Below are 22,753 nucleotides of genomic sequence, written 5' to 3' on the forward strand. Positions count from 1 at the left end.
CTTGGTCTAGATTTTACAAGTGTCTGGAACTCTATCGGAGGGATGCGACGTCATTCTTCCATGAGAAATTCCATAATTTGGTGTTTTGTTGATGGAAAATGCTGTCTCAGGCGCTGCTCCAGGATCTTCCATAAGTATTCAATTGTGTTGTGATCTGGTGACTGAGACGGCCATGGCGTATGGTTTATATCGTTTTCATGCTCATCAAGCCATTTCAGTGACCACTCGTGCCCTGTAGATGGGGGCCATTGCCATCATTTGGGGGCAAAGCCATGGTAGCCAAATAATGGCCTGCCCATAATTTGTATACATGACCCTAAGCATGATGAGATGGTAATTGCTTAATTAACTTCGGAACCACACCTGTGTGGAAGCACCTGCTTTCAATATACTTTGTATCCCTCATTTACTCAAGTGTTTCCATTATTTTGGCAGTTACATGTACTCCAGTACTTAGAGGAAAGGAAAACCAGGTTTTAGAGCCAAGCACTATGAAGACTTTATTAAGTGTCCACAAATGTCATATTTACCACTTCCAGAGGTAACACATTCTACATATCATGACTTACAAAACCCACAAACCATGCCTCTAGAACTGCCTATACAGACTAGAGCTGAATGTCTCCTAAGTACATTGGATTCTATAGTTCTGGCAGAGAAATGGGTGCGGCACAGTTCAAAAGGGACTCCCATCACCACAATGTTGCATATTGTAACTACGTATATTGCTATGGGAGTACATCAGCGCTAACACGTGCATGTATGGCATGAACCACATTCACTTGTAACATACAGGCACCATAAACAACTGATGTACAATGCATTTGGCACAACTGTTGTGATACAACAGTTTTTTATATATCCAAAAATAACACAATTGTCGTGGAAACATGGCACAATGGTTGTGTAAACATTTTGGTGCAGACAAACTGTTGGATCACAAATCAGCTGTATCGCCACCATTGTATCACAACCGTTGTGTCAAAACCTCCGTGTGTAAGGGGAACACAATGAGTGGAGAGAGACAGGCAGCCACTCAGTCGATTTCCTCAGGGACAACCTTTATCATGACGTCTTCGTTAGCTCGCCGCACTACCACGGACAGCGGACTGCCTGACTGGACAGCATCACTCACCTCGTCTGTGGTCTGGATGGGTTGCCCGTTGATGCTGATTATAACATCATGGTTAATCATGCCAGCACTGCATGGGGAACATGCATTAGAAAACAATTAACACTACACACACCTAGCCTGGTCCCAGATCTGTTTGTGCTCTTGACAACTCCGTTGATTGCCGTCATTGTCAAGCCAATGTTTGGCGTGACAAGGAGTTGGCATGATAGCACAAAGACTGGCACTCAGGCTCACACACCCTCGCTGTTATACAAAACTCAACCTTTCTCTGACTTCTCATCTTATACCATAAAGGAACAAGCATTGACCTTTTAGACTAAGTTGCAGATGCTGTGTCTTAGAGAGAGAGAGAGATGCATGCCGGTGGCTTCAAATCCAACAGATAATAGGCCAATCAGTACCATTCAATATAGTTGTGTAGTGTTAGCCAGGCTGGCTTATTAATGGACCTAACATCTATTAGCCATTTTGATTGGCATTCAGATGTAGAAGCTTTTGTTTGAGAGGGCTGCTGCATGCATGTTTGTGTTGCATAGCTGTGGGGGCTACTTCCTGCTATTTCCCACAACGTGAACATAGCACACAGAGCTATTGATACAGATTTGAGCTCCTGACTGTTCTAGCTTTTTTTGCAATGGGGTAACAGGGGATGTGGTTGAAAGTAATAGGGCTCTGTTCAAAAGTAGTGCACTATGAAGGGTATAGGGTACCATTTGGGGCATGGCCAGGAAGAGGACGTAATCAGAAACCTGCCTGTGGGTGACTGCTGGCTGGAGTGTAGAAAAGATCTGGACCAGAGCCTAGTCTAATAGCCTTGATAACCACAGGCCTGTCATTCCGTTCCTTTGAAAATATCCTGATGCCCCCAAACCCCTTTGTGCACAGCACTGTCTGCTAATCCATTTGACCAAGACCTAATGGATAAACAAACAAGTCTCCTACTGTGCAGCACAAATCATACAGCCTTGTTTCAGGTTGTGTCCAAAACCTTTTAATAGTGAGTAGTGCTACGGTATCCTTATATCCCATTTAAAACTGCTTTGGTAATATGAATGTAATACATTGCGCTTTTTGAATAGGAATGTTAACAGGTAATTGTCAGATTTAGGTCTGTACACCATTCAAATACACCAAATGATCATCTGTGAATAACACAGTAATGGCGGTATTGTCCCATTATCAGGCCTTCTGTGGGTGTTCCCACCATATGCCAATAATGTGGTGTCTAAACTTGACTCGGCGTGTGTCCTAAAATAGCCGCCTGTCCTTTACCTGTCTGGCATCGGCACACATTTCAGCAAATAAACGCAGGGTCGAAATGAATTGTTTACGAGTGAACTTCAGTGAGTACCGTAAACATTGCGCAAAATAAGATAAAGGAGAGCAATGTCATTGCCACGGATGAGACAGCAGTCGGGTTTGACATGGTCGGCTTAACTACGGGGGATACAAGGCGCAACGAGGCGTGCGCGAGAGAATGGTGCTAAATCGGGGGTGTGTGATCGGCAGCCTAGTCTTTGCAAGTCTGATCTGCGATGGATTTGTTATTCTGTTTATACTGGTCACAATAAGCAGTGCGGTAGTCTTTTCAAAATGTTATTGAGCAAAGGCCGTGTGCGTTTAAGGAAATAGATCCCCGTCTCTAATAAGCGCCGGGTGTGTTAAAAGAGGTTAAGTGATTAGAAGCAAATGTCTGGGATATTAATTTATGTTTTACGGTAGTGCACTACTTTTGACCAGGGCCCATAGGACTCTGATAAAAAGTAGTGCACTTTATATAAGGATAGGGTTCAATTTGGGATGCACACTCAGTCTTACCTGGAGGCAGCTGTTCCTGGGATCACTTCATAAACGTACACTCCCGAACTCACATCTGGGAAGCCGCTCTCCCGCTCCCTCAGATCTCGGATCAAACTGGGAGGAGGAAACCGAGGATATTGCACACAGTATGGCAAGACTTGGAAATGGTCACAGAAAAGAATTTAGCCAGCAACATTTTGAGAGAGGCAACAATTTGACTGTACACTTAATATAGATTGTGGTTTCATCGGGAGCAGCATTTATGGTGCATAGTACACCTGCCAGTAATAATGGCAAGGCCAGCGTCCCCAATGGCACCCTATTCCCTATATAGTACACTACTTTTGTCCTGGCCATGGAAAAGTGATACCTTCTGACCAAAAGCAGATGTTTACTCACTGAGTTGAGAGCTGAAGCATCCGGACACCCATGTATTTCTTTTTTGGCAGTGTCTTTCCTGATAACAATGCAGTCAAATAAGAACGGTTATAGAATACCAAATGATTGTATAGAAATGTGACAAATAAGAATTTGATCTTAACTGACTTGACTAGTTAAATAAAGGTTAAATAAAATAAAAATAAAAATCATCAATCTGAACCAGAAAAGCTATCATGTAAATCATGGGGTATATTCGTGAACTAGGTAGTGAAGAATTCGTTATACAAACCCTTGATTTGTCTGTCGTAGGAATCCGCAAGGAATTGGCGTATTCTGTCAGCAGGAATTGCAAAGGATATTCCTGCTGTTACCTTCAGAGTATTTATACCAATGACATCCCCATCCTGGAAACAAGTCAAATTGAACATAACAAATTATGAATATAAACAGAACTGTAGCATGAAAATATGCATCTGATATACAGTACCAGTCAAAAGTTTGGACACACCTACTCATTCAAGGGTTTTTCTTTATTTTTACTATTTTCTACATTGTAGAATAATAGTGAAGAAATCAAAACTATGAAATAACACATGGAATCATGTAGTAACCAAAAAAGTGTTAAACAAATCAAAATATATTTGAATTGTTTAACACTTTTGGTTACTACATGATTCCATGTGTTAATAAAATAGTTTTGAGATATATATACACACAGTTACTTCGGAAAGTATTCAGACCCCTCGACTCAACCAGCTTCATGAGGTAGTCACCTGGAATGCATTTCAATTAACAGGTGTGCCTTAAGTTAATTTGCGGAATTTTTTCCTTAATGCGTTTGAGCTAATCAGTTGTGTTGTGACAAGGTAGGGGTGGTATACAGAAAATAGGCCTATTTGGTAAAATACCAAGTCCATATTACATCTCCATGTGTGGTTCCCACCGTGAAGCATGGAGGAGGTGTGATGGTGTGGGAGTGCTTTGCTGGTGACACTGTCAATGATTTATTTAGAATTTAAGGCACACTTAACCTTAACCAGCATGGCAACCACAACATTCTGCAGCGATACGCCATCCCATCTGGTTTGAGCTTAGTAGGACTATCATTTGTTTTTCAACAGGATAATGACCCAACATACCTCCAGGCTGTGTAAGGGCTTTTTGACCAAGGAGAGTGATGGAGTGCTGCATCAGATGACTTGGCCTCCACAATCAACCGACCTCAACCCAACTGAGATGGTTTGGGATGAGTTGAGCCACAGAGTGAAGGAAAATCAGCCAACAAGTGCTCAGCACATGTGGGAACTCTTTCAAGACTGTTGGAAAAGCATTCCTCATGAAGCTTGTTGAGAGAATGCCAAGAGTGTGCAAAGCTGTCATCAAGGCAAAGGCTGGCTACTTTGAAGAATCAAAAATATATTTTGATTTGTTTAAAACTTTTTTTGCTTACTACATGATTCCATATGTGTTATTTCAGATTCCATATGTGTTATTTCATAGTTTTGATGTCTTCACTATTATTCTACCATGTAGAAAATAGTAAAAATAAAGAAAAACCCTTGAATGAGTAGGTGTGTCCACACTTTTGACTGGTATTGTACATCCATGGAATATGTACTTTCATTAAAGAAAGTTCCTTTGAACATGTCAGTCAACATTGTGTAATGTTCTGTTCTTTCCTGTTGTTCCAAGAATGTTCTGCTGTTTCCATGTGTGATGCTAAGCATGGTAATTCTCACTGAGTGAAGGAACAGAATGAGATGTGTATCCTTTTGGTGTATTTGAAAGTAAAGCAGTCTTTTTACAACATAAAGCTCAAGGCCACTGCTTTGATATATCCTATGTAATTGTGTACGCGTGACCAATTATGTTTTATGTAATTGCACTGCACCAATGCAATGTTGTGCAAAAGCCTTCTTTTATATACCACAAGGACTTAGATGGAAAACATTATATAGCGGGTGAAGAAAGGCCTTAAGCTTCGTCAAGGGCGACTCTAGAATTTTTCTGCTTTGAGATCAATAGGCAGACATAAGTCATCACTATTACAGGAGTCTGCAGATAAAGAATGTTTCCCGTGGCGGATTTTAAAACAACAATGTCACAGTAAAACATAGAATTGGGACCTTGAGCAGTAAGCCATATATAGAAAACAGAATTATGACCTTGCAAATCTTTCCTAAATGAAAAAAGAAAGATACATAGCCTGCCTGCATTTCAAATGTGCTGATTACATATTACAATCCTCTCAAATACAATATCAAGTAGTAAATACCCTTACCAAGTTAACAAGTGGTCCCCCTGAGTTGCCATACTATAAAAGAACAGAGCAATAAACAAAAGGTAATGACAATTGTATTGCAGTGCAATGTTTAATCCAAAACAGAGACAAGAAGAGAAGATGGAGACAGTATGTAATATGTAAAGAGATGCACATGCAGTAAAAAACATTCTCAAAGTACTGCTGCTTGACAGCCATGTTTCACGTTTGCATCCGAAATGGCACCCTATTCCCTATATAGTGAACTACTTTTGACCATGCAGGGCCTATAGGGCTCTGGTCAAAAGTAGTGCACTAAACAGGGAATAGGGTGCCATTTGAGTCACAGACTATGACTCACGTTGATGATGGCGTCCGTCTGGATGTACTCCATGTCAGAGTCTTTGAGTCCCAGCTCCAGGCCATTCCTATGGGCCGTGCTGATGATGCCTGTGGTGACCGTGTTCTGCAGGGGGAAGAAAATTCAAACAAAGCTTCAATTCCAACTAATATCCAAGTGAGTGCTGGCCTTTTTCATGTTTGTTGTGATCTATTTGTGGTTCCAATCATCCTTTCATGTGTTTACGCAAGAGGATAACAGTTGAGCATGTTCCCTCGCTTTACCTGCAGGGAGAAGGGACTGCCCACTGCCACCACAAACTCCCCCGGCCGAAGGTCAGACGAGTGGCCCAGCAGAAGCACCGGCAGTGGACTCTACAGAACAAGACAAACATAGAGATCATATAAATCACAAATCAACTGTTTCATGTTGCTAGGATATCAATGTTCATTCTAGTGTTCTATTTAATTATGTGAAGATGGTGGGTGAGCATCGCTACTCCCTTCCTGAGACCTGTAGTACTGTCCCGGAACCCAGAAATGTTTGGGCTTTTCTTTAAGCCGTGTCCGAGCCAGAACGGCCCATAGAGCAGGAACATGTTTCTGAAACTTGAGGCAGTTTGATGTAAAGTACACCCCCTGAACAGGACGCTAGTTAGCTTTCCTGGGACAGTAGTATTGAAGGTGCTTCTGGAGTATGTTGTGACAATAAGGCGTGGGTTTGAATCCCAGGTCAACTGTGTTGTAAAGGCAACTGTGGGCTTACTGACTGACACATTGCTGGTCCGGTTCATTGAGTCATCAGAGCTACTTCCTGATACTGTATATGCAGTAAGGGAAGACAAATCACCCCCCAAAAAAGGGAAAGAGGCTTTTCAACCGCTTTGTTAATACATTGGCCCTATATCATCAGTAAAGCCAACAAGGCACTCTCACCTTCACACCCAGCCTAAGCGTGTATCTGCATGCCTTTTCTTGTCATGGGTTGAAGTATTTATATTGCTGGAATCTGACAATTACAGTTTATTTCCATTGCCAGCCCCTCTAGGGCATAAAGCCTTGTTCCATCACAGCCTCACTTTGCAGGCAACTTTTGGAGTCTGTTGCAGCCTATGACTGCTTACTGTCTACCATCACAACTCATTCAATTTAATCCCTTTCTTATTTTACCTTTATTTAACTAGGCAAGTCAGTTAAGAACAAACTCTTATTTTCAATGACTGCCTAGGAACAGTGTTCAGGGGCAGAATAACAGATTTGTACCTTGTCAGCTTGGGGATTTGTTACTAAACCTTTCTCTGATTACTAGTCCAACACTCTAACCACTAGGCTACGCTGCCTGCGTTTGTAGTCTCCACGGAAGTTTCTAGTCTTCTGAAGTATATTGTGTAGTGATCAGCTGAGTCAAAATGATCAGTTGTATTGCCTGTATGGTTTGTCCCTGGCCTAGATTGGGTTTTAGTGGACTGTGTTTTGGCCAGGGATCCCATAATGCCACACAAAGGAGCTGTTTACCCAAGCTCCTGTCGTTGCGGTGACAAATGTTTTAGTAACAGCACCACTTGCGAATACTTACAAATTCACAGCTTCAGCCCTTTTTTTTAAAGACCAAAACAATAGCCCCTAGAGGAAAACTTGGCGACAAATTGACCATGTCAAGGAGTGGAATCCAATTTTGGTCAGGCGAAAGGCCCTCTGTCGCCTTTTTTATGTTAGTCACTCATGACAACCCAGTAGGCCAGTAGAAAACACCAAGCAACATTTTGTTTAAGGACCTGTGAAATGAGAGAAGGCCCTTGGAACAGCCTCATTTTAGGGAGGAGGAAAAGGAAGAGCACTCACATCCGACTCAATTTTGATGAGTGCAATGTCTAGCTTCGTGTCCACGTCCTTGACGGAGGCATCGAATTTGACACCGTTCTTCATCTCCACTTTGATTCTCTGCTTGTTGGAGAGAACGTGGGCGTTGGTGACAATCCAGCCGTCCTCTGACACGATGAACCCCGAACCACTAGAGACGGGAACTTCCTGGTTTGAAAATGCCAACCTGAGTGAAAAGACACAACAACCAATCAGGTTGCTTTCATCATCATACCGAAATATAAGGGAATCAGTTCCAATGAAGTGTTTGCCAAAAACACCCAGTCAACAAAATGCAGAGCTTGAAAATGAAGTATTGATCACAACTGTGTTAGACGCCTACTTCAATATGTTGCTGCAGAATGCATTGTATAGTACATTACCGACAGAAAGATTAAAGGGCTCCATTACTGTACTTGCTTCTTCTACCTCTTGAAAAGCTCTAGGTGCACCACAGCAGGGGCTATCTTATCCACCACATCGGCAATGAAGTTGAATTTGTAGCGGATACTTCCTGGGTCCAGGGAACCTGAGGGGACAAAATACAGAAAGACAGAAAGGAAGGTTTATTCATGTGAAACAAAGTTCACGCATATATTGGAGGTAGAAATTGCATACATTTCATATGTTGTTCATGAGCTGTAAACATTTTCATATATATATTGGGATACTAGATTTTATTGGGATACTAGTATATGGATTTTTTTTTATAGAAAAAGCATAACATCTGTCAGACTTTTTCCAGCAGTTAAAAAATAGTGGAAGGGCAGAGTGGTAGGATTTAAGCCCTCTCTGAGTCTGATATGGGTATGCAAATTCTGAGCTTTGGGTTTGGTGCATGGTCTCCTTATGAACACAATGACAAATACATGTATGATACAGGGAAGCACTTAAGGCAAGTAGTAGCATATCTTGGTATTTTTTAAATGTTTTCATTACTGTTGAAGGAACTTAGATCCGTAGGGATTTGCCCACAGGACCTGCGGGTCCTGACAGAGATCATTGCAGCACAGTCTGCATTTTTTATGCTGTGGTTGGGAGTGGTCGGTCCAACAGACAACTTTGGGATGAATATATTTAAGTTTCCCCGCAGATTATTTGGAAACAGAGACATTGTATTAAAATCACATCTTTGTTGCATTATTCACACACACTGCAAATTCGCTGATTCAAGTTAAGTAGCCTACCTCTCCTCCTAATTGGGTGTGCGAGATCAAGTGTGCCTAGTACAGTTGAAGTCGGAAGTTAATATATCTTCACATGATCTCAGTATATACAGTATACACCCGTTTTGAAAGGCCCCAGAGTCTGCAACACGTCTAAGCAAGGGGCACCACCAAGCAAGCGGCACCATGAAGACCAATAAGCTCTCCAAACAGGTCAGGGACAAAGTTGTGGAGAATTACAGATCAGGGTTGGGTTATAAAAAAATATCCGAAACCTTGAACATCCCACGGAGCACCATTAAATCCATTATTAGAAAAAGGGAAAGAATATGGCACCACAACAAGCCTGCCAAGAGAGGGCCGCCCACCAAAGCTCACGGACCAGGCAAGGAGGGCATTAATCAGAGAGGCAACAAAGAGACCAAAGATAACCCAGAAGGAGCTGCAAAGCTCCACAGCGGAGATTGGATTATCTGTCTATAGGACCACTTTAAGCCGTACATTCCACAGAGCTGGGCTTTATGGAAGAGTGGCCAGAAAAAAGCCATTGCTTAAAAAACTAAAATAAGCAAACACATTTGGTGTTCGCCAAAAGGCATGTGGGAGAATCCCCAAACATATGGAAGAAGGTACTCTGGTCAGATGAGACTAAAATGTACCTTTTTGGCCATCAAGGAAAACGCTATGTCTGGCGCAAACCCAACACCTCTCATCACCCCGAGAATACCATCCCCACAGTGAAGCATGGTGGTGGCAGCATCGTGCTGTGGGGGTGTTTTTCATCAGCAAGGACTTGGAAACTGGTCAGAATTGAAGGAATGATGGATGGCGCTAAATACAGGGAAATTCTTGAGGGAAACCTGTTTCAGTCTTCCAGCGATTTGAGACTGGGATGGAGGTTCACCTTCCGGCAAGACAATGACCCTAAGCATACTACTAAAGCAACACTCAAATGGTTTAAGGGGAAACATTTAAATGTCTTGGAATGGCCTAGTCAAAGCCCAGACCTCAATCCAATTGAGAATCTGTGGTATGACTTAAAGGTTGATGTACACTAGTGGAACCCATCCAACTTGAAGGAGCTGGAGCAGTTTTGCCTTGAAGAATGGGCAAAAATCCCAGTGGCTAGATGTGCCAAGCTTATAGAGACATACCCCAAGAGACTTGCAGCTGTAATTGCTGCAAAAGATGGCTCTACAAAGTATTGACTTTGGGGCAGGGGTGAATAGTTATGCACGGCCAAGTTTACAGTATATTTGTCTTATTTCTTGTTTGTTTCACAAGAAAAATATTTTGCATCTTCAAAATGGTAGGCATGTTGTGTAAATCAAATGATACAAACCCCCCAAAAATATATCTTTATTCCAGGTTGTAAGGCATCAAAATAGGAAAAATACCAAGGGGGGTGAATACTTTCGCAAGCCACTGTATCTTATATGCAAAACGTGCCGACAGAATTTGATCTCCCTGTGCTGCTGACGGCTATTTTTTTAAGTTGTATTCTACATTTTTTTATGATTTATCAGGGGGTGCTGCAGCACCCTTACTTTACGCAGCTATGCTAGAGACCCCTTGAGCCTTCGGCCCCTATTCTGCTACCTGTTTGCTTGGATAGCTTGTCAGGTTGGTTTCCAGGGACCAAATTGATATCAGCAAGCTTGTGCCTGCTGAGCTCATGGCCTTGTTTGCCCATAAGGCAAATCAAGGTCTGAATGCAGCAAACACCCAGCCTGTAAGCCCACCTGATTGGCTGGCAGGAGGTGGAGCTACCTTTATAGGCCACCTAGCTCTCCTCTTCTACTTAAAGGTTATTTATGACTCTCTTACTTCAGGCAAACTGGAAATCTTTGCCCCCCCAAAACTATTCCCCTGCAGTATCTCCTCTTCCCATTTATAGGATATTTCTTCTCATGTAGGCTACGGCACGTTGCTCTCACACACACATTATCACATGTACTTTTCCTAAAGCTCCTGTGCACTACACCTTATCCTTAATGCATTCAGATACACGGTTTTGAGATTGATATTTGCATAGCAGCACAATGAACTAATCTCTGCGGAAACTTCTTTGAATGCAAATTTGAACATGGCAAACAAAGGTACTCCTTTTGCCAAGACATATCCTTGGCAGGACACCGAATATTTTTGCCTTGCACAGGGCTTCTTCACCCCCCCAAAAAACAACTTCTTATAAGCTACTAGTGCACTCTTTAAACTCTATGCCATTTTACAAACATATCAAAATGTTTAACACTTTCTACATAAGATGATTATCAGAACTGGGTGCATTCTCCTGATGCTGTCAGATGCCTGGGCCCGTTGGTAGACTGAGGTTGTGTCCAACATGGTACCCTATTCCCTATACAGTGAGTATACCAAACATTAGGAACACCTTACTAATATTGAGTTGCATCCTCCAGAACAGCCTCAATTCGTCGGGGCATGGACTCTACATGGTGTTGAAAGCGTTCCACAAGGATGCTGGCCCATGTTGACTCCAATGCTTCCCATAGTTGTGTCAAGTTGGCTGGATATCTTTTGGGTGGTGGGCAATTCTTGATACTCACTGGAAACTGTTGAGCGTTTGTCTTGACACAAACCGGTGCGCCTGGCACCTAGTACCATACCCCGTTCAAAGGCACTTAAATATTTTGTCTTGCCGATTCACCCTTTGAATGGCACACATACACAATCCATGTCTCAATTGTCTCAAGGCGTAAAAATCCTTCTTTAACCTGTCTCCTCCCTTTCATCGACACTGATTGAAGTGGATTTAACAAGTGACATCAATAAGGAATCATAGCTTTCACCTGTATAGTCTATGTCATGTAAAGAGTATAGTGCATTACTTTTGACCATTTGGGTCGCAGCCTGAGAGATTGACTTGAGGGAGGCCATGGAGTGCACTGCATCTGTTCATGGATACTGTCCCTAGGCTCCACTGCCAAACCCTGATGGATGGTCAGAGCTTGGAATGCCTTGAACAATATAAAAACACTGGGTGCACTGCACACATCACACATTTAGTATTTCAGATAACATGCACTTTGAATGGATTCCTCTGGATATTACTTGGAAAAGATTTTCAGCTTGTTTATTTTCTCATTTTGAGATATCATTCTATTTAAAATTGTGATTCAATTCATTAACAATACTAGAATAACTTTGGTGAATGTGCCATCCATCACTGTGATGTGTCAGTAGTGATGGGGAAGAAAACAAATCTATATTATCAAAAATCAATTGTATTGTTTTGACTATCGCAATATTATTTTTTGTGCTAATTGGCTGTACCTGCACCAAAACTCCAGTATTTTTATTTCATAGCTTGTACTCCATCTTTTTAAACAGGGAGACAATTTGTTTTCAACACTTTTATTTCTATGACTGATCAAAACTCGTTTTCTCCAGGCTCTCTGTTATCCCTCTGCAGTAGACATGGTGAGCAATATGTTTGGAACATCGAATCGCAATAATATCACATTATCGATACATATAGAATCGCGAGGCCCCAGCCCTATATTTCTGGCCATATTAGACTGTTATACTCCTGTATGTTAGAATCTCTGTAACAAACCCACAGAGACATAAAGCATAAAAAAACACACCGCAAACAGCTTTCATACAATGAGCAAAGAAAAAGCTGTCAACACATTAAGCGTGACTACTTATTCAGGCTGGTGTTATTACTAAGAAATGCTAAAGAGAGGTGATGAAATAATGTGTTAACGCCTTTCTTGCCTGTAGTGTACATCTGAGGCCGTATGTATCAAGTTTCTTAGAGTAGGAATGTTGATCAAGGATCAGGTCCGCCCCGTCAATGTACTTTTTATTAATTGTGATCTAAAAGGCAAGACTGATCCTAGATCTGCACTGTCATCACTACTCAACACTACTCTGACACACTTTATTAATACAGGCTCTGTAACTGAGTAAAGTGTTGAATGTTGCTGCAAAGGTAGTCGACACAGCTCTGTTTTGTACACAACTTTGGCTCCCATGCGGAGGAATCCTGTCATGCAGTGAAATCTGAAGTACTGTTCGCTCTGCGATTGCTCTCTTAACCCCTCCACATGCTCCAAGCCTTTTATAGGCTGCTTCTCATTCAGGTGATTACTCAGTCCAATCACCTCATTCTTGTGCCAGTCCGTTAAACATTATGTGACACCCTCCAAAGCACACAGTAATTGGAAGCCATGTGGTTTGCACACCTGCTTTTCTCATTTTCTCAGAAACCAGGAGGGGATCTAATGCATGATGAATTTCTTATTTTCTCCATACACATTCTACTGTGGGTATAGCAACAATAAGTAACCACTTGCTATGAGTAATAGGCTGAGATTGTGTTGCAATGGACACATTTCCGTTTAGGCATAACAACAGTTTTGTCAATAATAATGAAACCATTACCATGTCGAACACTTTCTGTCTGGCACAACATGGAACAGCAGACTGTAAACTGGCATTTGTTATCGTCTCAGATCCATCAAGATATCAACAGCTTGATCACGGAGCAAGTACAGAGGCCCAATACCAGATCATTCACTCCTGCTGTCTTTGACTACTATGACTGTGTACAATTCACCATCTCAAACCGTGCTAGAAAGTAATAGCCTACGTCCCAAATGCCTCCATATTCCCTATATAGTTCCCATAGGTCTCTGGTCAAAAGTAGTGCACTATATAGGGAATAAGGTGCCATTTGGGATGGACCAACATAACATGTAGGCCTATGATTATGACCAAAAATCGATTGAATATGCTCCGGATCCATGCTAGATGAGGAAAGAAAAAAAACTGGGTTTGTCTGATTGTATTGTAAGCAACATCTACCCTAACGCACTTTGCATTTTAGCGTCGTATGGCATGTCAACAGGATCAACCTTTATCAAATAAAGTTGATCTGTCGATCCTTTACTCAATGAAATAACGTTTTATTAGTGGGCTTGGTTGGAAGTAATGTTGTAGTTCTGCCAAGGCTCTGGCCAGGGTGTTTTTTCTCTATTGGAGAAAATTTAATCAGGTTTTCCCTTACATAATTGGATCAGAGAGAGAATGAAAGGTGAAGCATTCTTCAGTAGGCTGTAACATGAGATGATGGCTTGATCTTAGAGAAGCAGCAGTTCAGCCTTCCTACTTAATAGGTTAATTACAATCCCTACAGGATGTAGGCTACATGCAGCCTGGCTTACACATTGCAGCAGAGCACAGATACCCATGTTGGGTCAACTTGACAAGTAGTTAGGCCTGTACAATCCAGTTATTCAACAATTAGGACTGTACAATCTATTTATTCAACAATTAGGATTGTACAATCCAGTTATTCAACGAAGAAAATACATAAAGAAAATACATAAACACAAACTAATGTCTTGATAACAATAGGCTTCCTTGCATGGTTGACTGGAGATTAATAAATGTAGGCGATGAAAATTTGCTTCCTTTGGCCCTCAACCACAACTAGGATACTCACCCGAATCACAGTGGCCTTTCTGAATCAAGATGACAGGGGGATTTATACTGAGTTCTGCTATTTTGTTCTCGGCTCTCAAGCGGCACATACTGGGGTAAGTCCTTCCATCACTTCCGCACACCGGCTCTGCAAGGGTGCAAACGCATAAACCGCGCATTCTGCGCTTTCCCGCTGGATATTCGCATGTCATCCCCTCGCCACAAAGGCCAATACCGCGCTCCCCGCAAATGTCACCTTCTCCAGATGCGCATACTGTGCAGCATCCGCAGCTGTCCTTCACTACACCGTAGTAACACCGTGATTCAGGTGCGACAGGACAGCGAGAGCCATCACAGACTTCCGGACACGGAGTTTGTCTCTTGCGAAGTAACCGCGCATGAACCACAGAGGCGAAGATAACGCAAACCACAAACTTTATCATGGTCCAAAAAAAGGTGATAACTCTTGTAAATTCAATTCGTAACCAACAATGAACAAGTTCAAGTCCTCCTGCCCGTTTTGCGTATACCTGTCTATATCACCTCCTATTTTATCTAAATTATGCCTTATTTGAAAAGAAAATGCATGTGCAAAATGTACATTCAGAATCCACAGCTTCAGGTTGGTCTAGTTTGCAGTTTAGTCTGTCTAAATGTCTTGTAACTATGTTTCCAGTAGCAGCAGTCTGATTTTGAGCTCCACTCTTGCTTAGTCCTTTAAGTCCCCCAAGTGAACTCTCTGGAATGCAGCTGTGTGACTTTATGTAGAGGATTTGAAGAGACCCACAAGGAAGGAGCACCCTTTCAGTTTTCAGTACAGCTGTCTCCTGTGTGAATGATCAACAACACTCACATTACTGTAACTCACTTGATGACATATGAAAGCATAAACCTACTTTCTTTGTGATCATTTTCAGGATTTACAAATTACAATTTCAGTGGGTTGGTTAAACATGTCTGCATAATATACCAGCCTGGTCTATTTAGTATACTGTATGTTACTTGATGTAACATAGTAAATACGGAACACTCAAATTACACTGAACAAAAATATAAAAACGCAACATGCAACAATTTCAAAGATTTTACTGAGTTACAGTCAAATGAAATAAATTCATTAGGCACTAATCTATGGATTTCACGACTGGGAATACAGATATGCATCTGTTGGTTACAGATACCTTAAAAAAGAATGTAGGGGCGTGGATAAGAAAACCAGTCAATAGCTGGTGTGACCACCATTTGCCTTATGCAGCGAATAGAGTTGATCAGGCTGTTGATTGTGGTCGGTGGAACGTTGTTCCACTCCTCTTCAATGGCTGTGCGAAGTTGCTGGATATTGGCTGAAACTGGAACAAGCTGTCGAAAACGTAGATCCAGAGCATCCCAAACATGCTCAATTGGTTACATGTCTGGTTAGTAAGCAGGCCTTCCAGGAATTGTGTACAGATCCTTGCAACATGGAACCGTGCATTATCATGCTTAAACATTAGTTAATGGTGGCAGACGAATGGCACGACAAATGGGCCTCAGGATCTCATCACAATATCTCCATGCATTCAAATTGCCATCAATAAAATGCAACTGTGTTCGGTGTCCGTAGCTTATGCCTGCCCATACCATAACCCCACCGCCACCATGGGTTCACAACGTTGACATCAGCAAACTGTTCGCCCACACGATGCCATACACTCTGTCTGCTATCTGCCCTGTACAGTTGAAATCGGGATTCATCCATGAATAGCACACTTCTTCAGCATGCCACTGGCCATCAAAGGTAAGCATTTGCCCACTGAAGTCGGTTATGACGCCAAACTGCAGTCAGGTCAAGACCCTGGTGAGGACGACGAGCACACAGATGAGAAATTCTTATGTTGTGCAAACCCACAGTTTCATCAACTGTCCGGGTGACTGGTCTCAGATGATCCCCCAAGTGAAGAAGCCAGATGTGGAGGTCCTGGGTTGGTGTGGTTACGCGTGGTCTGCGGTTGTGAAGCCGGTTGGACGTACTGCCAAATTCTCTAAAACGACGTTGGAGGCAGCTTATGGTAGAGAAATTAACATTCAATTCTCTGGCAACAGCTCTGGTGGACATTCCTGCAGTCAAGAATCTCTTGAAACATCTGTAGCATTGTGTTGTGTAACAAAACTGCACATTTTAGTGTGGCCTCTTATTGTCCCCAGCACAAGGTGCACCTGTGTAATGATCTTGCTGTTTAATCAGCTTCTTGATATGCCACACTTGTCAGATGGATGGATTATCTTGTGAAAATGCTCACTAACAGGGATGTAAACAAATTTGTGCAGAAAATTTGATAGAAACTTTTTGTGCGTATGAATTTTTGTTCAGTGTAGTATGATATTTTATGTTTGTTATGGACAGTAGGTTACATATAATGCGAACGTCTAGTAACCCAAAGGTTTCATGTTCGAATCTCAACACGGACAACTTTAGCATTTTATCTAACTAGCAACTTTGCAACTACTTACTACTTAGCATGCTAGCTAACCCTTCCCCTAACCCTTTAACCTATCTTCTAACCTTAACCCTAACCATAATCCCTAACCTAACGTAGCATATCATACGTAATATATCATACTAAAACAGATCAAATGCGATCTATTTAACAAGTGACATCAATAAGGCATCATAGCCTTCACCTGGATTCACCTGGTCCGTCTATGTCATTGAAAGAGCAGGTGTTCTTAATGTTTTGTACTCTGTGTATGACCGCTTTTACATTGGTAGGCCAATGTTATGCAAACAAACATAAAGTAACATATACTAAATGGAGTGGCAGGATTTTAGTAAAATGTAAAATGTTTTGCTCTGGGAGCAGGTTCCAGCATTGGCCTGCATTTCAGATTAAGTTGGATTGATCAAGGCAAGATATGAGCTGCATATTATCTGGACTTTAAAAAGGTAAACACATACAAAAAGTACAAATAAAGTAAAGTAACAATGTTGGGAACTTCATATAAGTGATCTAATTCTTTCCCACATAAAGCTCTCACTTTACCACTAATGGTTTATTCATCTACCAAATGTCACCACCCGAAACAATACAATCCATCACACACATCCACATTCTTGTTATGAGCAAGGACTATGTATTTAAAGGGATACTTTGGGATTTTGGCAATGAGGCCCTTTAGCTTGCTAGCAGATACCCATAGACTTCCAGTCATTGCGTTGGCTCACAAAACTACCTCTAACTTCCTTCACCTTGGACACAGAGACATACAAATGGTATCCAAGAGTTGATCTGACATGTATAAAGGGCCAAAATCCCGAAGTATCCCTTTAACCTAGCCTGAAATACCTGCAGTGTCATTTAGTACAAGGCTTGGTTTTTATCTAGTTGGCAGCTGCTAATATAAAGATGGATGTGGGAAGTGTCCTTCCTGTGTAGGCCTAGGAGGAGACCCTATACTCTGCATTAAAAAGAGCCAGTCCTAGGTTTGATGTAAGGGAGTGAAACCCACCTGGTGTATTCCAAGCATGTAATTCTTGGAGCAGATACAAAGCAATGCTTTTTGGCGAGAACAGCTCAGTGTATGAATATAGGCTGTTTTAGTTGTCACTGAGAAAAGTATTTTTTGTGGTCATTTTATTCACATTATTAGCTTACATTTAAGAAGGAAATGTGTGATGGCGATAGGAATGCTCAAGTTCAAGCATCGCTCTCCCGCACCTAAATTGTAGGCCCTAATATGTCAACCTTTCTACTGGTTTTAAGGTATGTAGGCCTTGGCTACAATTGCAAAATGATCTCCATTGTTAGCAAGTTATGCTGGTTTCTTTGTAACTTCAGTGAAATCATTTTCTTTCAGTTTGTGCATTCATTTTAAGTGATACTTGCGTTTGTCTCGCTTGCTGCTTCTCAGAGCGCCACTCGTGGCACATCCACGCTCTACTAAGGATGCCTGTGGACATGTGCGTGTAGGCTACACTGGCGCAAGCTCGACAAGCACGCACCCCTTTTACCCTCTGGTTCTGTTATTTTGTCATTCTTAATTTCATTTAACGAGATCTCTCATTTTGGGAATGTAACTGTGATGTTATGATAGACCTCTATCATAACATCAGGGGGACCCTGATTCATTTCCCCATAGTCTTTGACCAAAGAGCCATGGCTAACTCATTTCCGGTTTTTAGGAGTACAAGCTGGTGAGCTCTATTCTGGCTATGGGATAAATAAAGAAAACAAGTCTGAGGTCCTGAGCGCCCTGGAGCAGGTGTTCATCAAGGATCTCTCTGTACTTTGCACCGTTCATCTTTCCTTCAATCCTGAATAGTCTCCCAGTCCCTGCTGCTGAAAAATATCCCCACAGCATGATGCTGCCACCACCATGCTTCACTGTAGGGATGGTGCCAGGTTTTCCCCAGACGTGATGCTTGGAATTAAAGCCAAAGAGTTAAATCTTGGTTTCATCAAACTAGAGAATCTTGTTTCTCATGGTCTGAGAGTCCCTTAGGTGCCTTTTGGCAAACTCCAAGCGGGCTGTCATGTGCCTTTTACTGAGAGTATGGCTTCCATCTGTCCACTCTACCATTGGTGGAGTGCTGCAGAAATGGTTGCCCTTCTGGAAGGTTCTCCCATCTCCACAGAGGAACTCTGGAGCACTGTCAGAGTGACCATTGGGTTCTTGGTCAAGGGGTCTGAATACTTTACGAATGCACTGTTAGAACCCCAAAGAACCCTTTCTTGTATGAGTGTACAGGAGTGTATATGGTCACCATGTGGAAATGCAAGACAAAACCTCTACTCATCCATAAGCCAAATTGTAAGAAGGAAAACTCTGATGTTTCTATGTTGAAATAAGCATCACTCATTTTGTCAAAATGTTACATTATCTGCCATTTGACACATGGAATTTAGTTTGGGGAAAAATGCATTCTGATTGGCTGGGCCTGGCAAGTCGTGTGAAATCCATAGAATAGGGCCTAATTTATTTATTTCTATTGACTGATTTCCTTATATGAATATGAACTGTAACTCAGTAAACATTTTGAAATTCTTGCCGGTTGCGTTTATATTTTTATTAAGTATATATATACCCACCTTGAGGGTTCTGTCCCTATACCCGAGAGTGTAATGGGACTTTAGAAAACATCTAGAAAAAGATAACCCAGTCACATCAAACTCCGAAATGACTGCTAACATTCCCTTTTCATTTCTTTAAGCTGTTTTGCGTTGACATTTATATCCATATGAATGATGCCGCTGCATGATTTCACAGTTGGCGGGGGAAGATTGAAATCCTATTTTGCAAGATTGTTGCTGAGGTCTGAGTGGCAAACAGCTAGGTTCATACAAACCTGTGCTGTTGCAATCTAAATGCTCGCTAGAAGCAATAGGATATAATGTGTTTAAAGTGGAACTGACAGCATTTAGCAACATGAAGTCTTATTCAAATCTGTTCATATTCTTCCAAGGAAGAAATACACTCTTTAAATGTTTTATTTTATTTCTGACAAGCAAGCACTTAGATATGGTTGTTTTCACAAATTCTTAGAAGGTTTGAGGAATGACGCAAGTAAGGCATTTGTGAAAATTCTACAGAAATATAGTGGGGAAAGCAGCTGTGCGTTTGGACAATTAATAGACACTGCAGCAATTAAAAGCTAATAAAAACATCTGATTCGTCCAGGATGGAGTCTAAGCAGACCCGTGCTCCATAGCCAATTAGAGCTACAGCAGGTCTTTATGCAAATAAGCCATTTGGCACAGGGGCCTGCCATCATTCACTTTGAACTGGACTGTGTGTTTACAGGCAGTAGCAACAGCGCGACTTTAGATCATTAGAACCACAAAATACATGGAACCATTTTGGTTCAGTGAAGAAGGTCCTCTAGGGTTCTGATCGGAAGCAAGCAATGAAGCAAGCGATGAAGCAAGCCATGGAGCACTTTTGTCTCCACAAGGAACCTTTTTCTCTAATAGTGTAGGTATGATTATGCAATAGCATAATTATAGGTAGGTGTGTGTGTGTAAGAGAGTGAGATATGAGGGCCCAGACAGAGCTGAACTGAGGTGAATTTGGCTTCTATTACTATCTACAGTGACTGTGCTGTGAGCAGGAGATAAATGGCTTAGTCATGGCACTGGCACGTAGGTCATGTTCAAGGCTGAGCGCTCACATAGGGATAGTTTAATTAAATTGTTTCAGTGGCAATACACCATAGCAGGGCCTACATTGTCAACAAATGAAGCCGAAACAGACAGTTACCATCAGCCAGGTTTAGCTGAATCAAGTGATGTAGTACAAAAAGTAGGCTTACTTACTTAGTTGTTTTAGTCAGCAATGATAAAGAAAGATTTAGCAATGTTAACTTACTTTTTTTAAAGTAAGTTAACACTATAATATGGACAGACAAATCCCCATGATCTTCGAGGAGCTCCACTTTAAAGAGCCAAACATAATCTAATGACATTGATCATGCCACGATGGTGGTTAAAAGGGGAGACATGTAAAGCTAAGAACTTGAAAAGGTTATATGGAGACCACAGGAGTTTGGTGGCACCTTCATTTGGGAGGACAGTCTCGTAGTAATGGCTGGAGCAGAATCAGTGGAATGGTGTCAAATACATCAAACACATGGTTTCCAGGTGTTTGATGATATTCCATTTGCTCCGTCCTCCCCTCAGCAGCCTCCTGCGTTTGTGACATGGGGCAACACAACTTGTCACAATGCCTTTCAAATTCACTTTGCCACAACTCATTTAGAATCCTCTAACTTGTGTGTACAACAGTAAGTGGGGATGCATTATGTAAGAAATGCATTAAAAAAATACATTGTAGAAGTCTGTACAGTTCATTCATTCTTTGTCATGTTTATTGAGTGAATTTCTCAATTCACCATACAATTGTGTCTGTGAGACATACAGTTCCTAAGTACACTGCTACAGTGCACTCATTTGACTTGATTTAAATTTTTAGCTAGCAAGATACCAAAATAATGAATATAATCTTCAAACTGATAAATCAAGTCCTTTTAACATGAAAGATTGTTGAGAACCATCTATGATATTGTGGACAATCATTATGATATGCTTTACACCTTTGAAGTACAGAAGCTAAAGTTTAATTTCACCTCAGAAAGTTGCTCCTCAACTTTTAAAGTCAGCATAATATATAATATATGTGATGGCAGGCATGTGGTTTAACAATAGAAAACAGTCACACAATGTTTTTCAGTTGTCAAATTATTTGTTTGATTAAAAAAGACATGGCATGTCCATTTGTACAGTTAGTTACCCATCATTGTCCTCCACCTCTGTCCATTTCAGACCTCCCCACGTCTCTTAACAATAAATTACTCATTATAACACAACCTCAATATTTTGTACCCAATTCTCAGACTTTATGAAGCCCAAATATGGCATCCTTAACATATTCATAAAACTACACCAGACTAATGTCTCGCAAGCTTTGTCCTTGTCCACCAAACTTTGAGGAGTGTTATTTGATGAACACTGTCTATTTTTCATAGAAGCACTGGCATGTACTGTGCAGACAGTGAACCCATTAGCGTCAAGTATGCTTCAGTGTTTCTCGTGTCTTTGCCTGCTTTTGGTCAATTTTTAGATGCCTTACGAATTCATATTGACCTTTGTGTTTACCTTTGAAAAAGGTTCATTGTTAGTATATCAGTTCATTGGAAATTGTATGTTTGTATGCATTATATTTGACATTATATTGTTGAAATCCTGGTAAAATGAAGGTTAAGAGAAAAAACATATTGCCTTTATTTAACCAGGAAAGTCATTGTGGACACATTCGTTTTTACAATAGTGACCTAAGACGATATATGGTGAAACATATTGTTGTTTGATGAAAGCTATAAACTACACAGGTAGCTGATAGTGATTCTGGCAGGAATAGTTTTTTTTCTGCTCATTTTTAATGACATTGATGTGCTAAAAGGCTTCCAACATCCTTTATTGGGAACTTAGATATCCTCTTTATTAGGCTGCACCAGATGGACACAACAAAACAGACTTATCTTCCTCCGGTTCTAATTCGTCTAACAGGAGAGTCCTTTGATTGTGGTCTTGTTGTGAGTGCTCTCACTTTGCATCTCAAAAATAGACTGTTGGGCAAAACACTGAGATAGGCCTGCATTGGCTAAGGAAGTGAATACTAAATATGTCTATGAAAGATGAAATGCAACAGACACTGCCTCTTTTGTATGCATCAGAAGCACCATTATAGCCCTAATGGAATTGCCCCAAGGGGACAAATAAAGTAGTTTGAATGGAATGGAATGGAGTTGACAGATTTGACTGTATTTTAAGTCAGTGTGACCTGACTGGATGATTTTCTATGCACTTAAATACATCCATGGATGTCGTC

The 22,753-nt window shown here is 41.3% G+C and overlaps 1 protein-coding gene and 1 long non-coding RNA gene across 2 annotated transcripts; one reads left to right on the forward strand and one right to left on the reverse strand.

Moving 5' to 3' along the window:
- Positions 1-487: 487 nt before the first annotated feature.
- htra4 (HtrA serine peptidase 4) lies at positions 488-15,158 on the reverse strand. The gene is made up of 10 exons (XM_014171001.2): positions 14,415-15,158; positions 8,205-8,304; positions 7,758-7,962; positions 6,201-6,290; positions 5,938-6,042; positions 5,598-5,630; positions 3,606-3,720; positions 3,335-3,392; positions 2,954-3,049; positions 488-1,202 (listed from the first exon to the last, which is right to left on the reverse strand). The coding sequence occupies exons 1-10, from the start codon at positions 14,833-14,835 to the stop codon at positions 1,037-1,039; spliced, it is 1,389 nt and encodes a 462-aa protein (XP_014026476.2). The 5' UTR covers positions 14,836-15,158; the 3' UTR covers positions 488-1,036.
- LOC123730379 (uncharacterized) lies at positions 5,817-8,190 on the forward strand. The gene is made up of 2 exons (XR_006761751.1): positions 5,817-6,093; positions 6,207-8,190. It is a non-coding gene; the product is annotated as an uncharacterized lncRNA (long non-coding RNA).
- Positions 15,159-22,753: the final 7,595 nt, after the last annotated feature.

The sequence above is a fragment of the Salmo salar genome, chromosome ssa24, assembly GCF_905237065.1.
Source record: "Salmo salar chromosome ssa24, Ssal_v3.1, whole genome shotgun sequence".
NCBI classification, from domain to species: domain Eukaryota; kingdom Metazoa; phylum Chordata; class Actinopteri; order Salmoniformes; family Salmonidae; genus Salmo; species Salmo salar.

Excerpts from the sequence above, each read along its gene's own strand:
- htra4 (XM_014171001.2), bottom strand. The coding sequence starts at position 14,835 with ATGATAAAGTTTGTGGTTTGCGTTATCTTCGCCTCTGTGGTTCATGCG. Across the intron at positions 6,291-7,757 it reads TCATCAAAATTGAGTCGGAT|AGTCCACTGCCGGTGCTTCT; the intron begins GTGAGTGCTCTT and ends CTTGTTCTGTAG. Across the intron at positions 5,631-5,937 it reads AGACGGACGCCATCATCAAC|TATGGCAACTCAGGGGGACC; the intron begins GTGAGTCATAGT and ends GTTCTTTTATAG.